Source organism: Drosophila grimshawi, unplaced genomic scaffold, assembly GCF_018153295.1.
Source record: "Drosophila grimshawi isolate 15287-2541.00 unplaced genomic scaffold, ASM1815329v1 contig_1377, whole genome shotgun sequence".
NCBI classification, from domain to species: domain Eukaryota; kingdom Metazoa; phylum Arthropoda; class Insecta; order Diptera; family Drosophilidae; genus Drosophila; species Drosophila grimshawi.
In genome coordinates, this window is record NW_025062900.1 from 18,761,741 (window position 1) to 18,786,967 (window position 25,227).

The following is a 25,227-nucleotide window of genomic DNA, read 5'->3' on the forward strand; positions in this document are numbered from 1 at the left end:
AAGGGATGCAGCTAATAAAAAAAACTAAACATGCGTTTTAAGTACATTTTACGTTGCTTTACAGCGTTTAGTTATGTAAGAAGATTCTGCACGAGCTCTCTCTCTCTCTCACTCTGTCCGAATGCATAATGTTAAGTTTCTTACAACTCTTATAACATTTACCAACACTGAGTTTAATATGTTATTTTACTTATTGTTTTTGTGTTTGTTTCTCAATTTCTTGTTAATTTTTCTTTTGGCTATATACTTCTTGACAAAGTTTGTTCGGGTAGATAATCTACTATTATTATTATTACTGTTATGCCCAATGCTACAACCATTTTATGGGGTATGCGTGGGGCGGAAGGTGTTTTTTTTTAAATAAAATGTGAATTCTTAATTTTTTTTTTTTTTTTTTTTGAAAATACAAATAAAATAAATTACATTAATTAATACATACAATAAATACAATTGATGCCAAATACGATACGACTGTGAGAATTTTGGTATAAATAATAACTGGGCTACGATTTTGTTTTCTCAACTATAGCTTTTCTTCCAAGTGTTAATTGCAATTGTACAGTTTGTTTTAGTTTTATAGTTTTACAGTTTTGTTAGCTTTGCGTGTTTGGTTGTTTTTGTAGCTTTTTTGTTTTATGTTTTTAGTTTTGTTTTGTTTTTTTTTTTGTTGAAAAAATGAACACTTTTTATCTGGTGGGAATATACATATGGTTTTGGAAATCTATTGCACAGAACATGAATTTTTGTGTAGACTTTTGTGCTTTAGCCGCGCCTTCGGCTTGTATTTCTCCAAAAATGACAGCTGCTTGGCATTGATGGCGCCGCGTCGTTTACTAAATGAACAAATAGAAGAACAAAATGCACATGAGTATAAGAGAGATTGCTGTGTATAAACCACTAAGCATACAAAATACAAATCGAAGAAAAACTAACTGCATAAGAAAACTATATGCGCGCTCAGCTGGGCTTCGTGTGGTGAGAGCGACTGAGACGACCCGAACGCAAAGCGTCGACAATTTTGCAGGCCTCGTGTGCCGAGCTTCGCTTCCAGCAGCAGAGAGAGAGCCGATCACTTTATGATGTTTCTTATAATTCTGTTAACGCACTGTTAAGCTATGTGGATTTTGCGAACAGTTCTTCGAGACGGTGTCAACATAATGAATTTGATATATTTTGAAGCACCATAAATGAAAAAAAAAAGGCGGGAAGTGCATCGAAATGAAAATAATAAAATATGAGAGACAAATTATTTGAATCGTCAAGTACTAAGTGTACTTTTAAAGGCTGCAGAGCCGAGAGAATTAGTTAATTAATTTTTTGGCTCTCAGCAGACCTTTGGATTTTCTAACTTGTGATCTGTTTTGTGATTGCAAATTGCATTTTACTGCTTAATAACACATATTTGTCATTGTTGTATTTATATGCTTAGTGGTTCGGATCTGTTCTGATTTGTACTCACTCTCTAATCATTTCTACAGCCGCTTCATATTTCAAGCCTAATTCGATGAGTGCAAGTGCAACCAAAACGGGGGCACGTCCCAAGCCAGCGACACAGTGTACGGCAACGCAAGCCTCCGGATTCTGTTGATATCTGCGACAAAAGACAGAAAAGACAATATAAAATATATAATACATATAATATGTAGATGGATATGTAGATATCGAGAGAGATATAGATACATATAGATTAAATTGAATACTACTTGTGAATATTTGTTGTACTTAGTAGGCGGGTTTTTTGGGTAGGTAGGTTTACAAAGCATTTTAGTTTTTTGTAATTGGTTTTTTCTTTTTTTGGTTTTTGGTTTTTCTGTTGTCTACGCTTACCGACAAGTTTCATAATCAAGAAATGCAGTATTATTAAAAATAGCAGCTGCCTCGCTTGTTAGGGGCATTGTATCTGTATCTGTTGTTGTTAATGTTGTTGTTGTTGCTGCGGCCGAGAGACTGGCTCGGGTTGTGGCTGCCGCTGCGGCTGCTGTCATTGAAGCCGTTTTTGGTATGTGTCTGAGCGAGAAACGCTTGTGTTTGTTGTTGCTGTTGTTGTTGTAGTAGGATAGTGTGGCGCTTGTGGACTTTCTAAAACTAGCCAGCGTTTATAATTGTTGTTGTTGTTGTTGTTGCACACACAAACGAAGAAACGAAGAGAGGAAGGAAGTAGGTATAAAAAACACACTCATCCGAAATAACAACCAAGTTTTTCTTCAGTGAGGCGAAAGAAAATTACAACAGAAAACTAGGCGAGATCTAGTCAAAAAATAATTAAAAATGGAAAGGGTATAAAATGGAGTGTGTGTGTGTGTGTCTGTGTGTGTGTATGTGCTTATATACAGCAAACTAAATACATGTATATATATTTGGAGTATATACATGGAAAACTGATAAGTACAAATTTAGCAAAAAGCTCAAGCGTGGAGCACTACGGATTGTGATGAGCATAGAATTTGAATGTATCTGTCATATTTTAGGGTTAGGCTTGAAATGTGTTTTGAGGCGCAGCACTTTGAATGTTTGTTAGCAGCTTGGGGGTAAGGATTTGTGTTGTTTTTTTTTCGGCTTTATGTTCGATCTCATTTTGTCTGTGTGCAAAGCAACAAATAATACTGAATAAATTGATCAAAATCAACTTTTGGTATCGCTTATAGATGAATAAAAACTTTACATTTGTGTAAATTTAACCATTTGTTGCCATTATCTAAGCGAATCATTTGATATTTATTATCTATTTGTGCAACTGCAGCTGACATAAATCACATCAATAATAAAGTTTCAAGGTTCTAAAAACGGATTGTATACAATTTTAAAAATATTTCAGGAAGAGAGAACTGGCATTTAACTAATTTTCTAATCAACAATTTAAGAAAACCCATTGATATGAAATAAATTTGTCTTATTGGACCTTAATTACAAACGAAACGGATGCAGTTAGCGATAAAAGCTTGATCTCGAACCTTTTCGATATTTAAGTTCAATCATTAAGTTGAATCTCCCAATATAAATGGTTTTTATTAACATAAGTTAGCAAACAATAAATTTGAATTATTAAAAGAAAACTAATTCTTCTACTTCTTCTGCACAGTCTGGCAACGCTGAGCGATCGATGCTAACGTTCGATAGCTGCCTGCTATGAAACCACCACGCTAGCATTCTTTTTATATTTATTTATTTATCCCAGCGAATTAGATATGCTTTTCTCAAAATAAGTTAAATTTCTTAAATTTATATATATATATATATACAAATAAATTATTCGGTTAGATAGCTTTCACAAATTTGTCAGTAAATCAAAAACTGTAGTAAACAGTTTCAAATAATAAAAAAATATATATAAATATGACTTTGATTGAGTGAATTTGGGAGTGTTTAAAGTAAGGCATATCGAGAGTGGGAGCTAAGGTATATATTACTTACTTATCCTTGAGAACCTCAAACCACTCGTCAACGACCTGTTGCGGAGGAAAGGTGCCGTCGTCGAAGGCCAGATCCTTGACCGTTATGCCCTGAGCCTCCAGCTCATCCGTATTGTAGCTGGGCTCGCAGACACGCACCACAGTGTTAACATTGTTCTTTTTAAGCTCCTATCAATATATAATAGAATTGTTAGTTTGGGACAATTGGCAGATCTCATTTGAGAGCGCAGCACTCACCATTATATAGTGGTTAATTGTTATGTCTGATGGCCGATCGGTGATTAGGAACTTCATGCCCTTATACTCGATAAGGGCTGGAGCTGGGCGCAAATCTTTTTGACGCATTTTGTTGCTTAGCTTAATATTATTATTATTAACTTTACAAATCAGTTAAAATGTACGTTGTAACTTGTATAATTGCTAAATGGATGAATTTCTTTTACAATATTTATATTTATCTTCAGTTTTTTGTATTGTTTTCTTTTGTTTTTTGTTTTTTACAAAATTGATTTGATTTGACTTTTGGGAAGTTACTCGATTTTATTTTTAGTCGAAAAATTCAGCGTTTGTGGTTTAGATGTAGAATTTTCTCTTTTGTTTTTAAAAAATGTAAAAAATATATATAAATATAATTAGATGTTTTGTAGGCTTAAAATGTCTACACCAAAACACACTCACACAGAACTAATCAATGCTATTTAAGTATAAACAAATAAATTTCAATAATTAAGTACAATTTTGTTGTTGTTGTTGGGTATTTTTCCCTCCTAATTCTTATCACACGAAATTTACGAATTTTCTGCGTCTTCTTAGCCCCAAAGAAGTAGAAGACCGTCGCCTATATCAAAAAAAATCCCTGTTACGCGAATCTATCAATTTTTAATTATTTCGAGTGCAGTTGGTGTTTCTCCTCTCCTCTCTCTCTCTAATTACAATTAGCTGGTTTTGATGTTTTTCAACACTGTTTCGTTGTTGCTTCCAATACGTTGAATGTATTCCTTTCGTGATATGAACTCCGTTCATCCAGACCTTTCTCTTTTTTTGCTTTAGCTCCTGACTCCTCGTGATTTCCTCTCCACTCTCCTCTATGTGCTTTCTCTCCTTCTTTTTCTTCTTCTGTCCACTTTTCGAATCTGATTAGAGTCCTGCCTCGACTTCCGGAGAGCTGACAGCTTTGTCTCAGGCTATGCTAGGCCTTTTTCACGGTTTGATTACCTATAAAAATGGAAAATGATTAACGCATGACATTAGCATCAATAACAACAAATGATGATAAATATATATCGATTTATATATACCTGTTTAATTTGTATATCGAAAAACTATCGTCTTCTTTTGGCAAGGTTATTTAAAAAACATATTGCAAACGATATCTTCTTCCTATTCTATTCTATTCTTTTCTGGCACTCAACAATTCAATTCGATCTGTTTAATTAAGCACAATTGATTCAACATTTAAAAAGACTTTATGGCTACGACCAATTTGGTCACTTAGTAGCCAAATTTATTGGTTCGCCCTAATTTATTTCCATTAGGCACAGAGTGAGGAAAAATAACATTTCTCTGCATTACACGCAATGAAAGGTGACATTTGATGTTCTATCAACATTCGACACGACCCTTTAATAGTTTCCATTTAATTAGCTCACCGAAAACAGGCTTGACTGGCATATACCCTAAGCACTAATGTTAAATATGCTGAAGCTTTAAAAACTATTTGTCAACTGTAAGCAGTTAGTTTTGCAAGCGTTTCTAATGCAAACTTTATGAAATTTCTAATGTATACACACCCGATAAGTAAGATATATCTATTTTGCTATCAGTAATCGGTGCTTAAAGACAGTGTCGACAGTCATTACAAGTTATCCATAAAAAGAACTGACTATATACGACTCTTACATATATTCATCAATGCCGATTTGATTCTTCTGTTTGTTTATTATACCCATTCCAAAGGAGGGTATACCAAAGGTGAACACAGTTCATTATGGGCCACCAATGACCTTTGACCACAACTACCCAAAAAGTTATCCGCACGTGTTACACATTCAGTTGGAAATATATGGTAATTTATATATACAGCCTTGACTTGTGTAACTTTTGGCACTCGATTTAATTGCCGTTGTTTGGTTTCTTTATTTTTTTGGTTGATTTGTTGTTTTTGGCTTACTTTTTATTTGTGCTGTGCCTGGCAGTATTCTGCACTGTCTAGATGAAACTCCATAGATGTGGGAACAGGTCTAACCAACTGAAAGCAGAATTTGAGAAAGATACATTTATTAATTAAGTACAGCAATTAACTTGGCAAATATTAATCAACTCTCTTCCTCTCCCTCTCTCTCTTGAGACAAATAATTATGTAAATGATAACATTTTATTTAGGCAAAGGTTCAAAATATATTTCTATATATATATTCTCTAGACAAAAGAATATTTTCATAATTCTCTGTTCTATTTAGAAGAAAAACATATATCATGTCTTCAAATATAGACACGACCAAATATTATTGTATAGTATATAGAAAAAAAACAGCAACACATATTTTTCAGTTAAGTATATATGTATATGTATATGTATATGTATATATGTGTGTGTCTGTCTAATATATGGATAATATCTTGAGCAAATATTTGGTTCTGTTTGAAGGTGTTGGGCTTGTCGGTATTCGACTATTAAATAAAGCGACACAAACAATTCAATTCTGTTGAATTTCTATTCTTTATTTTTTGTTATTGTTTTTTTCGTTTTTGGTTTTGGCATAATGTTGATAAATAAATGGAGGGTGCTGTACACAACAAAACAGTATAAATTTATTACCAGCAACTTTTAGCGTTTAGCTGTAAACGTTTAACAAATTAACAATCGTTTGGAAATTGAATGTATTTTTATTTTTTTACACATATGTTTATAGTACTCAGCAGAGTCAGTCGGGTATGAATAAATGTATATATTTATTTCTGTGAATTGGTTTAGTCACTCTTTTGTTGGATCTATCGCATGAAGGCAAACTTTCACTTTTTTATAGCTCGATCAGAGAATCACGAGAGAATGTTGATGACGATATCAGCTGTTTTACTTGACGATTTCCTCGGGTTTTTACTTGACTTATGCAATGGATTTGATTTTGTTTTACGTCTTTGCAATAACGAGAAACACACACAGCGAAACACAAATATACGTGTATATTATATTAGGAAATATATATTTACATATGGAATATAGAGATTGCCACTCTGATTAAATTGCACAAGTTTTTACACAGTTAACTGTTACTAAGGGGGATCTTAATCGCCTGTAATGCGACGTGATAAAATCTCGATTAGATATCGACAGGTGTCAATTCGAAGACGCTGATCGATTACAACACTGAGCAGACACCAAATGCCGCGTGATGAGCACTCTTTCATCTTTTGCTGTCGACTGAACGAACGTTGCCGCCATGAGCCAACTCACTGCGGGCGGCAGCAAAAAAAAACCATACAAACTCTTACTGTGAGAGCACGCGAGAGAAATGGCGAGAGAGAGAGCGAGAGAGACCGCGACAGAAGTGATGTGACGCAGAACTCGATGGAACGACTGAACGAACGAGTACTCGCTTTATTTGTTTTGTTTACTCTCTCATCTATGACTTCCCGCTCTGCCGCTACGCTCGCTGTGACGCACATTTCTACACTCGCTCAGCGCTAGAATATGGACACAAACACACATATCTATGTGTGTATATACAGCTGCGGTCAAAATAATAGTAGTCATCATAAGAGTTCCAAAAAAAAAAATATTAAATTATGAACATTTTGATTTAACAAACATTAAAAGAAAAAAATATTAAAGTCTTTGGAATTATCACAAATGAGTCTGTCCAAATAATTGTAGGGGAATACTGAACTTTACTTAGATAATTCGACCATTTTCACCAGCATTACTATTATTAGCTGAAAAGTAGAAGCTAAACAAAAGGAATAGTTGAAATATAAAAAATGACTGTTAGGAGATATATGGCAGAGTGAAATGGTCAAAGGAATCAAAGGGATTACGAAAGGAACTATGAAAATATTGAGTGTTTGCATTGTATCATTATTTTGACCGCAACTGTATGTACCGAAGTACAATGCTCCCGTCTCGAAGCAAATTTTAGCGCAATTTGATGGCGCTTATGACATCTGTCTAAGCAGACGAAATGCATCTCATAAATGGATTTAATTGCTGTCACCGTTTATTTGTCAATTACCTTTAAAGTGCCTATCAAATGCAATAAAATAAGGAAGCTGGCGTATTACTTATAGATAAACATGACAGATAATTGGGAAACGAAGCGTAAATGAAAACTGACAATTCAAATATGCAAACTCATTGAAGTGAATGAAGACTCTACAAAGGGAGTGAGAGAGAAAGAGAAAATATCGGAGATCTTTTTATTCAATGACAAGCAAAGAGAAACCAAAAGAGAGACAAAGAGAGAGTGGGAGAGAAAAAGAGAGCGTTTTAGAGACCGGCCTCTGTTTTTGAAATGTTTTTATTTTTGGATATTTTTCATTTTGTGTTGCTACATTTTCCATTAAGAATCTAAAAATGAATTTACATACATGTATGTATGCCTGACATGCGGACAGTTGTTAAAACTAACAAAAATATAAATATATATATATATATATATATTGTACATATTACGTAATATTACAGTTGCTCCATTTCTCAATATCATTAAATCAAGCAGATCTTTAAAAGTTGCCATAAATATAAAACTTAGCGAGCAAGTCGACAAAAAAAAAGTGACTGAAAAGCAACTTTCGAGCCAAGGCCAATTTTTGTTATTTAAGAATAAATAACAAACCAAGTTGCGGCAGTTATATTATATACAATTAATAACTGTGGCGCACACGACAATAAAAATAAACCATCAAGGTCAGTCGGACCGCAAAACAGTTGCAAATGTATCCAATGATGGAAATGGGAATGGGAATAATGGAAATGGAAATGCTGCTCAAATTGAAACCAGTTCAACTTATAACGTATGCAAGGCAAAACTAGATTTGCTTGCTGATTATGTAACAGGTACATCATATACATATATATGTATATGCATATATAAATAATACCTTGCACTTGCAGTGATGAAAACTGTAATTTATAATGTATTATTCCAGTTAGGCGCACACAGGCCTTTAACTCACAGCCACCAACCACCCACCCCATGTCAATAAAAGGCCCCATGCCACGCTTCGCTGCATCTGGTATATCAGAGAAAGGGGCATTATATCTCTTATATTACATATACGTATGCATATTAGATAGGTGCTATATGTGTGTGTGATTATCGTTAATTTTGCGGCTGTGATTTTGACCATAGAAAAAGGGAATGCTGAAATTGTGACTCAGTATGTAACAGGCAGAAGAAATCATAAAAAAAATATTCCTGATCAGCGCCAATAGTCGAGAACAGGCCCATTTCAGATACTCTTTAAGCCAGAGACTTAAAATTTAGCATACAAGTACTTATATAACAATATTCTTATTCTTATTATTATTATTATTGTGGGGCTTCAAGTTTGATCTATTGTGCCTCCTTCTGAGCCTATAGCTCTTACATCAATCCTGATTCATCTAGAATTTTCATTGGACTGAGAATTTCTATTCTTTCCGACAAGTTTAGTTGCTGATTATGCCTAGTTTAGCTAGGTAACCTCTTAGACTCTTCTCAGCCATGCAAATTAGTTGTTTCAATCGTTTCTGCAATCACATTTAGCTGAACCTCTCCTATACCAAAGGCATATCTAATTTATTTCATTTATTATCAATAATTGTAGTTAAAGCCTTCTACTTGCGTATTAAATATAACTTGATATAATATTGGCAAACTATACAAATTTCATCATGATAGTTTGGGAAACTCAAGAGAAAATCGCGTCAAAGAAGTCTGCTTGTGTTCAGGGTATCTCCAGATCGAGCGCTCTCGACTACTACATTCTAACTTGTTAAATATTTAAGTTTACCTGCGAATCGATATTAAAATCAAATATATATATTTATGCGTCAGCTATACCAGGAAAATTTAAATGTATGCGTTTTTTGCAATTGCATTTCACATGTCTATTTTTTATTCCCAGCTTAAACTAATCAGATTTTTGCTTATTCAGTTCACACGCCATGCAATATGTCTGGCCACTGTCTGGGTCTGAGTCTGGGGTTTATTTAAATGTTTTCCCAGTTTATAATGGGCACGTGTAGACATATCAGATGACAGTCGGATTCAAATTTCATCCCAGCCTTGTTCAATTTGTTTATACAGTTTTTTAAGTGATATACAAAAAATGCAGCAGTGGGGTTGATTCCGGCTGTGAATTTTGATATTATTTTTTTTTGTTTGCCAATTTATATACATATAGATATAAAGGTACCTTGAACCCGGCTACTGTTCGTCATTGTTAATATCCAGACATTGAATTCACTTAATGCTTATCCCAGCACATTTATTTTTTATTTTTTAAGTAGACAATATTACCTCCTCGAAATTTTTCTTGGGTTCCTGCTTGACTGTGTTGCCTTTGTCTCTTTGTTGTTGCTGCTTCTGTATGTTTGTGTGTCTATCAGCGACATGTTTCACAATGGCATTGACTTGTCTGGCCCGAGTGCAATCAACTTTGGCTCTGCCCAACCTTATCCACCATTTCTAGTTCAAGCCAAAATTTCTAAACATTTCTGTCCTCTCTATAATCTTCTCAGTGCTCTCCAATTTTAAGTTGTGAACTTCCCTGTTATCGCAATTGGAAATTCAAGTTGCGTTATCGTTGTTCGTAAGGAAATCTGTTGAATGCATAGCCCAATTTTTAATTTGCAGCCAAAAACTTGAATTCCACTGAAACTTTGATATTATTATTTATAACTAAAGATTAGATTAGCTAACGGAATGTGTCCGGGCACAAAATGTGAAGTACCATATAAGGAAACAATTTATTCGTCACAAAACTGACATCTGTCAAGTGCTGGTCTACAACAATAAAATACATATACATATATATAATGTAGCTAATTAGAACTGCTCTGTCAACAAATGTAAACTTTAAAATGCTCTGTAGTCATCAGGTTGAAAGCAGATCTCACTCATAATTTGGAAAAATATGGTATTTTATGGGTGTGCTTACTTATTATTTAAAGTTATTTATTGTTATAGTTTATTGAAATAAATGCTGGCAGCAAAGTAAAAATTAAATACTCCTAAATCAGCAATATATATTCTTGGGGGAATTGGAGATGCTTCCAACTTTCCCGTTACATACTTTGCACAACTTTCATATACGTTTTTGAAGGTATAAAAACACATTAGCGGGTAATTTGCCAAATCAAATATTTCATTATTATTGATAATTGTTTAGAGAGGGAAGCATACAAAAACAAAAGACAAATATAAATATTTAAACAAGCTCCTCCTTGACTTGTCCAATTGGAGTGATGCCATTAAAAAACAATTACAATGCAATTACTAGCTAAAATATGTTTGTTCGCTTAATACACAAACCAAAATTGGCAAACAAAGTTGAGAGTGCAAAAAGCAACAAAAACTATCATTAGCAATGGCATTAATATATAGTAATATTTATTTACTAGTATTTAGAGCACTGAGTAAATGGAACACATAAAACCACAACTAGGACGGTTATTGTGCTAAAAGCTGAACGGCTCTGCTCCAAATTATCGATTTTACGACCATCGCACAGTTGGCCGGAAGGGGATGAGAGGGGAGTAGGTGCAGCAAAGTGGAGCATGGAAATTATTGTTGTGCTTGGGGGGGACGACAACATTTCTGCGACACCCAACAGCGACAGACGAGGGTCGCCCAACAACCATTTCAACTATGTATTTAATTTAACTAACTGTCAATGATTAAATATACTGCACTTGACTTGAGTATCGCATTTGAAGGTGGACTTTATGTTGATTGGCTGTTGGAGACAGCTTTAAATAAACAACCTAATAAAATATTTGCCTGTGCCAAATTATGTTTATCAACACTACAAAGCTCAACACATAAATGTAATATATAATAATAACTAATTTATTTCAAAAATCAAATTAAATATTTGCTTGTGCCAAATTTCGTTTCCACTTGTCGAAACATCCATTTTCAAATTAATTAATTAAATAAAATATTTGTCGTTTCTCTATACTGCTGGGTTTTACACATAAATCAAATGTATATCAAACAACTTTGTTTTATAAGTAATCAATTAATATATTTGACTGTTCTCAACACTGCAAAGTTGTACACATAAATTAAATATATATCAAATAAATGTATTAAAATAATCAAACTATTTCAAATTCCTTTTCTCTATACTGCAACGCTGCTCGCATAAATCAAACTATTTTTTTAAAATCAAATAAAATATTTGCTAGTTCGAAATTTCTTTTCCGTTTCTCAATGCTGCCAAGCTTAACACATAAATAAAACATATATCAAACAAATTCTTCTCAATAATCCAAAAAAATATAATATTTGTCTGTGCCAAATTCAGTTTCTTAATACTGCAATGTGCAACATAAATCAAACAAATTTAAATAAATAATCAAATAAAATATTTGCCTGTTTCCAATTCCGTTTTACACATAAATCAAATATAAATATCAACAACATAATTTGCTTTGCTGTTTAAATATTTTGCTGTCAAATTGTCCATTCTGAATTAGCCGTACTTTAGTAGTTGTCTGGGTTGTTGTTCTGTATTTATGCAACTCTCTTTTTTATTATATTTGAAGTGCCCTTTAAAAATAGTTTCTTGCCTGCTGATTATGTCTTGTTTGTAGCAGGGTTTTTTTTTTTGTTTTGTCGTCAAGCGGCAATAATAACTTCCAATGACGTCTTTTTAAGCCGGCAAATGCGTCAGCTTTATCGCTTTTATCGCAAGGAAGCAAACATTGTACGTGTTTGTGTTTATGTATGTGTGCAAGTGTATGTAAATAAATGTATGTCTGATTGTTTCAATATTGCGTGTGTGTGTATGTGTGTGTGCAGCAAGAAGGTGAGTCAACCGTTATTTGTCTCGAAGACACTGTACAATTATCAATCAAACAATGATTTCCAGTACTGATGCAATGCACATGCACATTCGACTCAGGCCATGCACAGTAAAGAACCCGTTACAAGGTTATCCAGTCAAAAAATTGTCGTCGACGTTGGATGTTGTTATTGCATTGGTGGGCGCCAACCACAACAACATTTGCTCAACTATATTTAGACTTGTCTTGTTTTAGTGCTCTCTTCCCGTCTCTTTCTATTTCTCTCTCTACGGCAACTAACGGTTACCGACTACTGACGGCTGACGTTGTAGGTGTATTGCATGTTTTGGTCGTTTTTGTCCTTTTCTATATTTAGCCATGACAACATGTATATTTTATCCACTGATGAAATTCGCACGCCTTGCGGAAAAGTGACAATAGCAAAAATAAAATACACATGTATGTGTGTGTGGGTGCATGAATTAAACGCAATTGCAATTTATTGAAAAATGTACAATTATCACTATTTCATCAGTAAATGCTCTCAAAAAATATATTTCCGAAATTAATAATGTAAACTGGAATGAGTTAGGTGCTCGCCATTAAATTTTAAGAATATTCCACTAAATTTGCACAATATTTCTTAATCTTATCTGTCAGTGTCACACACACACTTGCATAGATAATTATCTATCTATCTACACACACACACTCACACACAAAGCACACATACCTGCCTCAAGTGACAATTCACAACTACCAAAAACTAAATTAGACAATTTATTCAAACTTAATAAACGGTAAATGTGTGTGTGTGTGAATAACATACCAGAAAATACACACACACAGCTCAACATATGTATGTGTGTATGTAGACATTTTTGTGTTTGTCTAATTTGAAAGTGGCTCAAGGCGCATAACGAAACAAGAAACAAGAGCAACCAAATAGAATAAAACGGTTGATTGGGAACGCTGTTTTATCCCGTGCTTTTCATATATGTACTGTGTCTGTGTCTGTTTATGTCTTCTGTGTTTTTATCAAGAAGTTATATTATATAAACAAAATGAAAAACAACTGAATCTACTGAATACGCCGCACAATATCATTGAACTTGCTCAAGGACAGAGACAGACAGACACAGAACGGAAAGGAAAGTGAAAAAAGACTGTGTTAATGGGCGCAGTTAATTTGAATTAACTTTGCTTTTCTCTATCACAATCCTCCGGCTACAAACTTTTTCAGCTGTTGCGCTCGCTCTCTTAATGTAAGTTAACAGCGCGGAATTAACAAGTATGAATGTTAATGCAGTATATGTTTATATATTATTCATATGCACATTTATATTAATGATGTGTTTTACTGTTATGCATCTGCTGTTAATGTGACTGCTGCTGTTTTGTTTTCTTTTTTCTTTTGTTTGTGTTCGCATTGACGCAAATGACAAGTAAAATATATCGAACATTTTGCGACGAATTCTTAAGTGAGTGTGTGTGTGTGTGTGTGTGCGTCTGTCTGTGTGATGGAGACAAAACAAAAACAAACGAAAATAATATACATATTTATATGCATGTGTTTATAGAGAATAGCGCCACCTACCGGACAAATGTGCTTCTCATAATAATTAATAATAAAAGAAAAAAAATGACAAATTTCTATTAAAACTTTTGCTTTTTGCGTGGAAGATGCGTATCGCGTCAGAATAAAATTCAACTGATTCGATTCTCCTATTTTTTTGTGTCTTTGTGAATCTATTTTGTTTTTCTTTTCTTTTTGCGTCGCGTTTTTTCTGTTTGTGCAATTTTGACGTTGATATGATAAATCTGCTTAAGCATTTAACAGATTAGATATTAGTGAGGAGCTCGAGCTGACGTACACACGTACATCATACATGTTCATGTATGCATGCACACATACTTGCACACCATTGAGAGTAATTAGAGAATGGAGAAGCATTCGCTTTACTTCCATGTTCCAGTTTTGTTTTTTTCTCTCTGTTGCACTACATTTCACCATTACTGTAAACCGGGTCAAAGCAGTGCTGAAATTTACTTTCATCGACGTCACAGTTTTGTATATTTATATAAACACATACATACATATCTATGAGTATATAGGTCATTTAGCTGACACACAGAATGTGCCAAAACAAAATATATACATATGCAATTAAAAGTGAATAAAATTAATTCAAGCATTGCAATCAATTTCACCAAAGAGGACATCTTTTTGAATCATTCCATTGCACACATTCACACAAGCAAATTGGCAGGCTGTGCATCAGAGCGAGATAGACTGATATGTAAGATATGCCAACTGTTAAGTTTTAAGCTAAGCAATTAACAGAATTGCATATGTGTGCATCTTATGGGAATTTAATTTCCAGTAAACACACACACACACACACAGATGCATATAAACTCTATTTCACTATTTATATACACATATTCATATGTATATTTGTCTGTCAATTTAATGATTGAATACTATTTTTCCCTTTTGATTTACTTACCACAATTGCCATACACATTTGAGTATAACTTTGAGACGTTTTTGTTGCTTTTCGTGGTACGAGAAAAGGAATTTCACGCACACACACTCACAAGCACACTCTCACTCACACAGACACACACTTACACGCACGCACACACACACCAATGCAATACAAAAACTCCGCGATTTTAGTTCGATTTTTTGAGCTTTTTTTGCTACTGGCTTTTTTTTTTCTTTGTTGTACTCCTTTTAGGAACGTTTTATATTTAAATCGAAAGGCAATTTATTGGTTGCGGGAGACATTAACGCGAATTTTGGCTTCTTGCTGCCGTGGTCAAAAAATATATTTTAACCTCAAATTTTCTTGCACCCAATTGAGAAATGAGAATGAGACACACAGGGAGAGATACAGCGAAATAAGGCCGAAGTTTACAACTGTTTTTTTAGTTGGTATTATTAAGTACTCGACTGCTTATTACACAATTTACTTTGCGTTTAATTGCATTAATTATATTATAATTGGGCACGAGTGTAAATCCCTCAAACACGAATATTTTTTGTTAATAGCTACCAATGTGAACGTAACTCGCTGATGATAAAAATACTATTCTCCATATTGCACAAAATACTAAAAGCTTTAAGTTTGGACTGGCGTTAGGTGAGGAGCCATTTGTTAATGCAACTAAATTGCATTTCATTTGCACATTTAATAGTGCATTGTTATTGATCATTTACACAAATTAAATAAGTTCATGGATGACACTCATTTCAAAATGCAAGGCAGCACATTTATTAATATCAAAAGTTCAACATTTTAATGTAGAGTTGTGTCTGTTAAGTGAGGAGCAATTCTGTTTAGTAGCAAATAATTTGATTCGTTTCTACATTTTTTAGTGCATTTTCGACATTCGACATTAAAAACGCCCAATATTTCTTCTAATGTGGAGTGATTTCAGGTAAGTGTGGAGCAGTTCTGTTATGCAGCAACTAGTTTGATTCTTTCCATATTTTTTAGGGCATTTTTGTGTTTTATTTTGCACAAATAAGTAAACCTTTTTATTAACGCCCCAAACGGGAAATGCCCAAGCGGAAAGCTGACTCAACAGAAGTAGACAACGAAATGACAAGCAATGCCCAAAAATCCACACCCGAACAGGTAACTTGAGGATAACTGTAAAAGTTAACAATGTTTAATGTTGTAATTGTTATTTTTTTGCAGGCCGAGGGGAAATTGACAATCAGCACGGATAATCCGCTCGCCGAATATATAAAATTAATTGAGACAAAAGTAACTGTTGATCAGATCGTGGATGATGACATTACAAAGGAGAATTTCAAGCAAATAGCGCAAGCGGCCCGTGACGTCATCTGGCAACTCTTGTTCAGCAGTGACGTCAACGCTGAGTCAGAGAAAAAAGCGAGCGATTTGCTTGAGGAATACAAAAGCGATGCCTGCTTCTACGCACCATGGCCATACAACGAATGGATTGTCAAGGTGCGCGATGAACTGCTGAAGCGGGAGCAGCTCAGCTTTTGGCGCGAGACGATTGTGCGCAAACAGTTGGGTCCCTGCTGGTCGCGCGACTCCGATTTGTTTGATTGCGATGATGAGCCACCGTTGGAATTTTATGCACATGCCGGTTGCATTGCTCCGTTTGCCGCCAGCTTGAAGGTGCGCGCTGCTGAGAAGGCAGCCAGCGGGGATGAGGATGCAACAACCAGCAGCGAGGCGGAGAGGGGCACAAGTAATGCAGCTGCTTTGTCGGGAAACTTTGAGGCAAAAATAGGCAAGGAACAGCCGCTAAGCGATTATCGTGAGCTGATGAAGCGCTATGTGCTGACCACGGTGACCGTGCCGGATGACATCCACAAACAGAATGTGGATAAGATTGGGAAAGCGGCACGTGCCGCCATTTGGCAGTTGCTCTTCGAGGGCGAGTCGCCCGAGCAGTCGGATTACGACAAGGCAGCGGAACTGTTACAGGAATACAAAAGCGATTGTGGCTTCTATGGGCCCTGGGAGTACAACGAATGGGTTGTCAAGCTGCGCGACGAGCTCATCCAGCGACAGATGGTCAGCTTTTGGGGCGATTCGATTGTCAAACTGGAATTGGGCCCTTGTTGCTCACGGGACTCGGATTTCTTTGAGGGTGACGAGCCATTGCCCGTGGAATTTTATAATAAAGCTGGCTTCAAGGCACCATTTAACCAACGCGAAAACGAAATCTGAATTTAACTTTATTGTTACCATTTTCAAACACATTTAACCATCGAGTGCTAATTTGTCAATTGTCCAATAGTTTAAGTTTTCTCACATCGAATAAAGTAAAAGATAAAAAATAGTAAGAGAAAAAAAAACAAAAATTAAGAGTTTTTCTTTGTTTATGTTGTGGGTGCAACAGGTGCAACGTGCATCTTAATGAATTGCCATAAATTACGCCCGAGATTAAAACACGCTAAAGATTTATACAATTTTCATCTGAATGCCGCCCACTAAATATAAATTTGTGAAATGCTTTGAACAGCTTGCATGGGGTATACTCATTTTGTTGTGCAGTTTGTAACGCACTGAGAAAGTTGTCTGCAATGCCATTAGGTATATATATTCTTGATCAGCATTGCTCGGCAAGTCGATATAGTCATGAGAGGTAATTCCTCAATTTTGAATTTATTTTTATAAGATTTTTATTTTTTTTTATCTTTTTCTTGTGGGAACAACTTTTTTGTTTTCAAAAATATCCACACTTTTTAAATCTGCGCATTATTTTAATCGTAAGAGTTGGACAAAAAAATAATTATAAATTATAAAATAATGAAATGTTGATTTTTATTTCAGTTTATTTAACGTGGGCGAAAAACAGTCTAAATTTTTGAAAAAAGTGGCGTAAATATTATACTAAAAGCAGGCTACAATTTTTAGGAAAGTTGAAAAAATAGATAAATTTGGATTAAATACGATAAAATAGGGAAATTTAAATTTGTTTATTTATTTATTTAATGTAAAGAAAAGAGACATAATTTTGTACAGGTTGTAAAAATAAAAATTTAAAATTGAATTTCAGATTAATTATTGGCTAACTTTATTTTAAAATATATACAATTTTTTAAAATATGATATTTATTGCTAAAATATTTATTTTACTATTAAGTTGCTTAAACCACAAATCTTACAAAATATTTTCAAAAATACATATATTAAATTAAAAATTAAAATTACATTTAAATTGAATGGCATACAAATAAAAATAGTAATTAAATCAAAATTTAAAATGATAAAAATAAAATAAAGGTTAAAATTTACTGCGAGATTTGATGAAAATTGTTTAGTGTCCGTTCTGCAAGGGTATGCATTATTCGATGTGCCTAAGATCAAAGTGCTCACTTATTTTTCTGCCTCTCTGGAGAAAGTTATTGTTGTTGTTGCTCTCTTGTGTAATATTTGTAATATTCCGCTGTTGGTAATAAATAAAAATGTATTTTTGCGAGCCGGCCAACGTAAAATATGTGTGCTCTTGTGTCCTATCCGATTTTCATGGCAATGGCAATGGCAATACATAGAGTGGCTACGGAGAGTTGTTTGTTGTTGTTGCAACGAACATACTCGAGTCATATTTCATTTTTATTATCTCTCTCTCGCTCTCCACGCAGAGGCATCTGCAACAGCAGCTGCGTCAACAGCAGCATTCAGCAGGCGTGGCAAGCGAAAGTATTTCGAGCCAAGTAACTGTGTGAAAATTCCAAAGTGTAGCTAAAATATTTACCTTTTAAATGTTTTAATATTTTATAATACTGTATCACATAAGAAATATGTGTTTATATATATATAAAATTAAATTAAATTGTAATTATTATTATTTTGTTTTGCATTATTACAAGCCAACTAAGAATAAGATTTTATATAATGCATTTAATTTTAAGATTCTCTTAAATTTGTAAGTATTTTTGTAATTATTTTAAATAAGTCATTGACTTATCTTTTATAGTTCCTTTTTTTTAATTAGCTTACTAGTTATATTTATTATTTTATTTTGCAATATTAGCCAAGTACAAACTGCAACTAATTCTATTTTTCTTAGTTGTTCAAGTATGAAAATGATCAATATTTAAATAACTCATTAACTTGGTTTATTTTACTTGTTGGTTTTTATTTATAAGTTCTAGAATTATAATTAATTCATATTCATAAATAAATTCAGTAGCGAATATAGTTATTAATTGAATTTATTAAGAAACAAATATTATTAAATTCATTTTTTTAAACCAGAAAATCTTATAGCCGCTAAGCTTTAAGTAAACTAACACAACTAACACTATTTTTAAAATATGTAAATAGTTTGAAACGCAATTTGAATTTTTTTTATAAATTATTTTATTTATTATTATTTGTAATTTTTTTTAACACATTTTTGTATTTTTTTTTGTTAAACATCTATAAATAAAAAACAAATAATAATCAGCATTGTCATTCCTGTTTTATTTTATTTATTTATTAATTTGTAGCTCTTATATCTTGTGGACCTTAAATAATAATATAGCAATAAACAAAAATACTTAAAATTATTTGTAAACTTCTTGTCTTAACTATCCAACTAATTTATATAGTTCATTTGAGTCTATAAATATGTGAATTAAAATGCTTATAACTTAGGAGAATTCAATGAAAATTTTAAATAATATTATTTAATGACTTTTGGCATACATTTTCTTAATCATATCTTTATCTTAAAGTTCAGGATGGATTAGATTATTTTCTATATATGCTGTCTGCTTATTTGTGTTAGTCGATATAACAACTATCACACAAATAGTAGACATATATATCTTATAAACTTTATAAGGAAAATTAAATAAATAAACGTAAGTTTCTTATCTGTCTTTCAAAAGACAAGTTTTCACTTTAAATGTTTCATAAATATTTTAAATTAGTCATTTCTATAAAATCTTTCTCTACAATTTGAATGTTTGTAGTATTTAGTATCTTTTTGCGTATAATTACATAAGTAATTTATTTAATTACTTACATGTATGTGTACATCCACAAATGTAATGAAAATATTTATGGACTGAAGTAACTTTTCTTGTACATGGCACATGGTATAAATGGTATTTATTTTTGTATCTATTCGATTTTAATAATAATATTTTTGTGCATTGTATCTTGTATTCATGAAAATTTATATATTTAATCGTTTCTTAAGAGTGTATGCAAATAATTGCCAAGATATTTGTTTAGATAATATATATATTATTTTGTTTGCATATAAATAGATTTGCTTAATAATTAAGTAGAATACATATGTATTTATATAAAGCTTTAAAATTAAAATTGGCTTAACTTAGAAACTTTATTTTATTTGTTTTTTTTTGTTTTCTTGTACAGTCTCTTGTATCGCATAATTTTTTATTAATATAATTCAACATGAAAGAAATTTAAATAAAATAGGCTCAAAAAAAAAGAAATGGGAAACTATGAATTTTTCGTTGCACTGACTAGAAAACATTTTGTGGCAAACAATTAAATGGAACTTGTCTGAACAAAACGACGAATCAATGAATCAATAACGTAAAATTAAGTTAAACAAATAAATGAAAATTGGACGGCAACGCAACAAAACGAAACTAAAAAAATTCGCGTCCAATTTGTTTGAACATTTAACACATTTTTTTTTTAAACTAGTGATCACGCCCCCAAAATTTCACTCGGCATAGAGCAGACGGGAACGGGATTTGCGCAGGATGCGTGAACGTCCCAAGGAGCCATCGATGCATCTGTCGCCGCCATCGCTCTCGCCACAATTCCATGACTTGGTCTTGGCACGAAACAGACGGTATTCCTCATTGTAGGCGGGTGCCAGCATGGGCACATAACTGCTCGGATCACAGAGATCCGTGTAACGGCCATGGAACTCCTTGTAGCCATTGTGGAGCAGATACAGCTCCGGATAGTCCAACGTTGGATAGTTATGCGTATGCACACTGCGATCATTGCCGCGCAGGAAACGCATCATTTTCGGACCACGTTCCGACGAGAATTCACAGTGGAACACATAGATGCGACGATGATCCGCAGCGGATGCTTCCGCCGGAAAGGCAGCCATGATCTGGTCGCGCGTATACAGATTGAGGGCGCCACGTATATGGCCGCCATCGAACTCATACGGATAGCGACAATCGATAATCTGATAATTATTCTCCAACAGCTCGGGGAATTCACCGCGCAACAGGCGAGCAAGTGTATCAGAGGAAATCGTCTTCAGATCACTGTGCCGCATCCCACTGTGTAGGACGGGCAATGTGCACGGCTTGCTGAGATCCCCAATCAATTGCGGCTCATCGTCCAATGCATTGAGTATATCCGCATCGTTCATGGACACCGTCTTCTTTAGTTTGGGCGTGGCATTTAACTCCTCCATGCTGAGACAACGACGCACCGGACTTGTCTTCAGCTGGCCAGTGATCAGTGCATCCAGATCGGAGGGCAACTTATCCAGTGATGATGATGAAGGCGGCAGCGCTTCTTCTTCCAGCTCAAACATCGCCATATATTCATCATCCAATGAGGCACTGGACGCATAACTGGAAGAGATGCTGTTGCTGTACGTGAGCAACTTGCTCGATTTTGGAGTGGCACCGTTGAGGATTGTGTTGCGCATTGTGTGCGATAGTTCGGATATGGGAGAGGCGTGCTGTTGTTGCAGCAACATTGATTTGTAACGCTTAGCGGCATGTGGACTCTGACTGACATGATCCACTTCCAGCAGCTGATCACATTCCAGCAGCTGATCACATTCCAGCAGCAGGCTGAGTCTCTTATTCGCCATGACGGCACCGATTTCGATCAGCTGCACAATTTTCCAATTCTTTAATTAATTCTTATTGATTTGTTTGTTTTTGTTTTTTTCCTTTGATAATTATTATTTTTGGCTGCAATATGCAAACAATTAACAAGTTAACAATGCACGTTTTGGCGATGGCGTTTTCTTTTGTTGGTTTGCTGCTTTTGTCTCTGTGATTTTTGCGCTCTTTCTCCTCTTCTTGTTGGCGCCCTTTTCATTTTCCTCTCATCCCACACACACACACACACACACACACAAGTGCAAGCAAGCGCGTAAACAGATCGAATTAGAGGTGGGCGATAGTTTGATCTTGAACTTTCTGGGCGTTCTGGCTTCTAAATTCACCACACTAAATTGATTTTAGTTGCTTGTAATTTTTTAAGCCTAAGGGAAAGGTTGTTAATAATAGTAATATTTCTAATTTAGTACACATTTGCTTGACAGTGCTGCCGACAAAGAGCCTGCCTAGTTGTGTGATAATTTAGAGTTCAGCAAAATGCAATCCACATATATTTTGGGATATTTTGGTTGTGGAAGCTAAATATTTTCACCATTTGAACATAGCTGTTAAATTGTTAATAAACTGGATTGCAAGAGAAAAAATAAACACATGAAAATTTGTATAATCGTTTCTTGTATTATCTAAATTAAAATCTGTATAGAATATTTTATTGTTACAAGGGGAGCTGGGAGAGAGTCACTATTATTTTATATACTCTTCTTTTTATTGACTTATTAATTTAATGAATTAATTTTTTAAAAAATATTTTTAAATATTTTTGAGTCGTTAGGTTTTTAGCTTGTATTTAATTGAATATTCACATAGTATACTGGGTTAAAAAAAATGAATTTATAATATTTACATACAGTTGCGGTCAAAATAATAGTAGTAAATTCATTTGTTTGGGAAAATTAATAAACAAAAATACTTAAAATATAGTTTAAAAATGATGAACAATTTTATTTGAGCACAAGCTATCAATACTGAAGATTTGCAAAAATCAAAGGAGGGTATACCTATCAAAATAATAAAAAAAAAAAAAAATTAAAGTCTTTAAAATTATCACAAATGAGTCTGTTAAAATAATAGTAGTGGAATAGTAAACACTTAATAATAAATATCAAAAAGGGCTGCGACGAGAAGAGTAAAATGGTCCAAGGAATCAAAGGAATTATGAAAGCAGCCCTGAAAATATTGACTATTTGCATTATGTGAAGCAGCACTACTATAATTTTGACCGCAACTGTAAACGCATGCAAGGGCGGAAAGGGGGCGTGTCCCCCTGCGTACGCCCTTGTATCCATTTATTTCCCTGAATATGTCAATTGTAAGACGAACGTTTAAGTCTGTTAACCAACACTTTGCTTCTTTCCAGCATCGCATCTGAGTTGTAATTTACAGGTTGATTGTCTGTCTGTTTGTCTGTCTGTCTGTTCGACTGTCTGTCTGTCATTTTAATCGGGCACGTTTTAACCTCAACTGTCAGCTGTGTTAAAGCGCCGCTTTTGTCGCCGTTGCCATCGCCTTCGATCTTTAGCTGTGTGTCATTACCAAATTCAACTAAAGTGCTGTCAAAAGATAATTACCGTTTCTGCTTTTGCACAGACAGCCAAACGACACCAACACAACATAGCAACACCAACAACAACAACAAACAACGACAACAACAAACAACTACAACAACAAACAACTACAACAACAAGATTTCAAATTTTGAAACCAGTTTTGTTGTTGTTTTTGTTGTTGTCGTGTTTGGTACATTTTTATTAAAACCACTAAAAATGTTGATTAATTTGCCAGGTTTTGATACAGAAGTTAATTTTGTTTGCCTGCAATAAATAAATAGTTTGCCTTGCTCAAGAGTCTACGACTAGGAGATACCCTGTTTAACCAATTAACCAATATTTTTGGAATTTATTCTTAAAATGTTCACTAATGAAAACATTTATTTTTCAATAAAATTCGAATGCTTAGAAGCAGACAGATGACTATGGATAGACCGATTCTTGATCAGGAATATATATAATTTATGGGATCTGCCTGCTGACTGTTACATTCCCATTATACCCGTCTTACCATAGTTCCAATGGGTTCAGCTTAATCTTTGCGATTTGTGGTTCTTTGCGTTAATTCTGCGGTAAATATTCTTAATAGATGTAGATTGTTATTCCCCGAAATAAGACTTTGGGAAATTATTATTTTCTACATTATATGTACATTATATATGGGTATAAGTCGCTGTGTACTAAGACTGTCAAGTTCGCTTGAAATTTAATTAATTATTTTAATGCAGATAATCATTAGTAATTTCATGTTGTGGTCTCTTTATTTAATGGTGTTTCTAATAAATGATGAGGTTTCTTAACGTATGGCTAATGGCATTGATTTTTTGTTGAACTCTGTTAAAATGGGGAGTACCACGAATTTGGGCATTCGAAAGAGTCTCAACTTGGATCTATTAAGGTACGATAATATACATATATACCTTGCCTGTGCATTTTGAGCACTCCGATTAGTGCCTATAGACATACATACATATAAATATATATGTATATATATATACATACATCGTTCACACTGTTTTGCCTTGATGAATGACTAAGTCGAAGACTGACAATATTAATTAATATCTTAACGTGTTTAACTTTCAAAAGTGCCTGCCAAAATGCCGGTTAAGTAGATTTTGAAATCGAAACTCAAGCATTTCTCTCCAGCAGCGCTTACAACACCAAATTGACAGCTAACTTAAAATATACGTACACACACACACACACACATATACATATATGTAATTGTATATGTATATTTATCTAAGTATGGGGCCAGTTCATGCTTGTCTGCCACGATTAGTGGCAGCAACTGCCAGCTCCTTAAACCAACTTTATTGGCAAATGAGGCGAAGACGTGCATCATTTTATTCCTATACACTTCTTTTCAACACATACACTCGGAGAAAAGCGCTGTTCTTAATGCAATTTTTTATTTGAGAAGTATTTAATTGGAAGAATAACTCTTGAATCATGTCCACATATTTTGTATGTATTTCAGAAGCTATAAATCAATTTTGATTATTCAATTCTATTCAATTATATTAAAATAAAGAACAATTTTTGAATTTTTTGAAGTACAAGCATTTCTGTTCTTCAATCAAGTGCACAATAATTAAGTCAAGAAATTTTGTTCTTCAGTTAAGTAGAAAATGTTTTTCAAAAGCAGTTTTATTCTTGACAAAAGTACTTTATACCATTTTTGTTCTTAAAATAAATGTAAAGTAAAAACTTAAATTCGAGTATATTTTATTTTAAAATATAACAGGTTTAATTATTGAAAGTTAGTACTTAAGTGCACAACTGAAAATCTTACTTCGAGTCGACAAGTTATTAATTTAATCTACAAATGGCAAGATATAGTTTGGGAATATAACTTTTCAAATGCGATAGTAAAAAAAACTTTACAAGAAATTGTATGCTTGAAATATAAGAAAAATAAATTTCATT

At 33.8% G+C, this 25,227-nt stretch overlaps 4 protein-coding genes across 5 annotated transcripts; 1 reads left to right on the top strand and 3 right to left on the bottom strand.

The window, feature by feature from the left end:
- Positions 1 to 379: 379 nt before the first annotated feature.
- LOC6566668 (protein tyrosine phosphatase type IVA 1) lies at positions 380 to 3,893 on the bottom strand. 2 transcript variants are annotated; one of them, XM_043214435.1, is made up of 5 exons: positions 3,648 to 3,752; positions 3,412 to 3,578; positions 1,828 to 2,085; positions 1,460 to 1,591; positions 380 to 833 (listed from the first exon to the last, which is right to left on the bottom strand). In XM_043214435.1, the coding sequence occupies exons 1-5, from the start codon at positions 3,702 to 3,704 to the stop codon at positions 722 to 724; spliced, it is 726 nt and encodes a 241-aa protein (XP_043070370.1). In that variant the 5' UTR covers positions 3,705 to 3,752; the 3' UTR covers positions 380 to 721. The 2 variants fall into 2 exon arrangements, with proteins under 2 accessions (XP_043070370.1, XP_001992858.1); XM_001992822.3 differs by lacking the exon at positions 1,828 to 2,085 and having other exon boundaries at positions 3,648 to 3,893.
- A 1,700-nt stretch (positions 3,894 to 5,593) lies between these two features.
- Positions 5,594 to 6,833, bottom strand: LOC116805674. The gene is made up of 2 exons (XM_043214436.1): positions 6,621 to 6,833; positions 5,594 to 5,658 (listed from the first exon to the last, which is right to left on the bottom strand). Exon 1 carries the CDS (start codon positions 6,816 to 6,818, stop codon positions 6,696 to 6,698), a length of 123 nt encoding a protein of 40 aa, XP_043070371.1. The 5' UTR covers positions 6,819 to 6,833; the 3' UTR covers positions 5,594 to 5,658; positions 6,621 to 6,695.
- A 9,075-nt stretch (positions 6,834 to 15,908) lies between these two features.
- Positions 15,909 to 17,253, top strand: LOC6566669. Its single transcript, XM_001992823.3, has 2 exons — positions 15,909 to 16,049; positions 16,113 to 17,253. The coding sequence occupies exons 1-2, from the start codon at positions 15,972 to 15,974 to the stop codon at positions 17,121 to 17,123; spliced, it is 1,089 nt and encodes a 362-aa protein (XP_001992859.1). The 5' UTR covers positions 15,909 to 15,971; the 3' UTR covers positions 17,124 to 17,253.
- A 3,070-nt stretch (positions 17,254 to 20,323) lies between these two features.
- On the bottom strand, positions 20,324 to 22,095 carry LOC6566670 (cdc25-like protein phosphatase twine). The gene has a single exon (XM_001992824.2). The coding sequence runs from the start codon at positions 21,712 to 21,714 to the stop codon at positions 20,590 to 20,592; it is 1,125 nt and encodes a 374-aa protein (XP_001992860.1). The 5' UTR covers positions 21,715 to 22,095; the 3' UTR covers positions 20,324 to 20,589.
- Between the last annotated feature and the right edge of the window lie 3,132 nt (positions 22,096 to 25,227).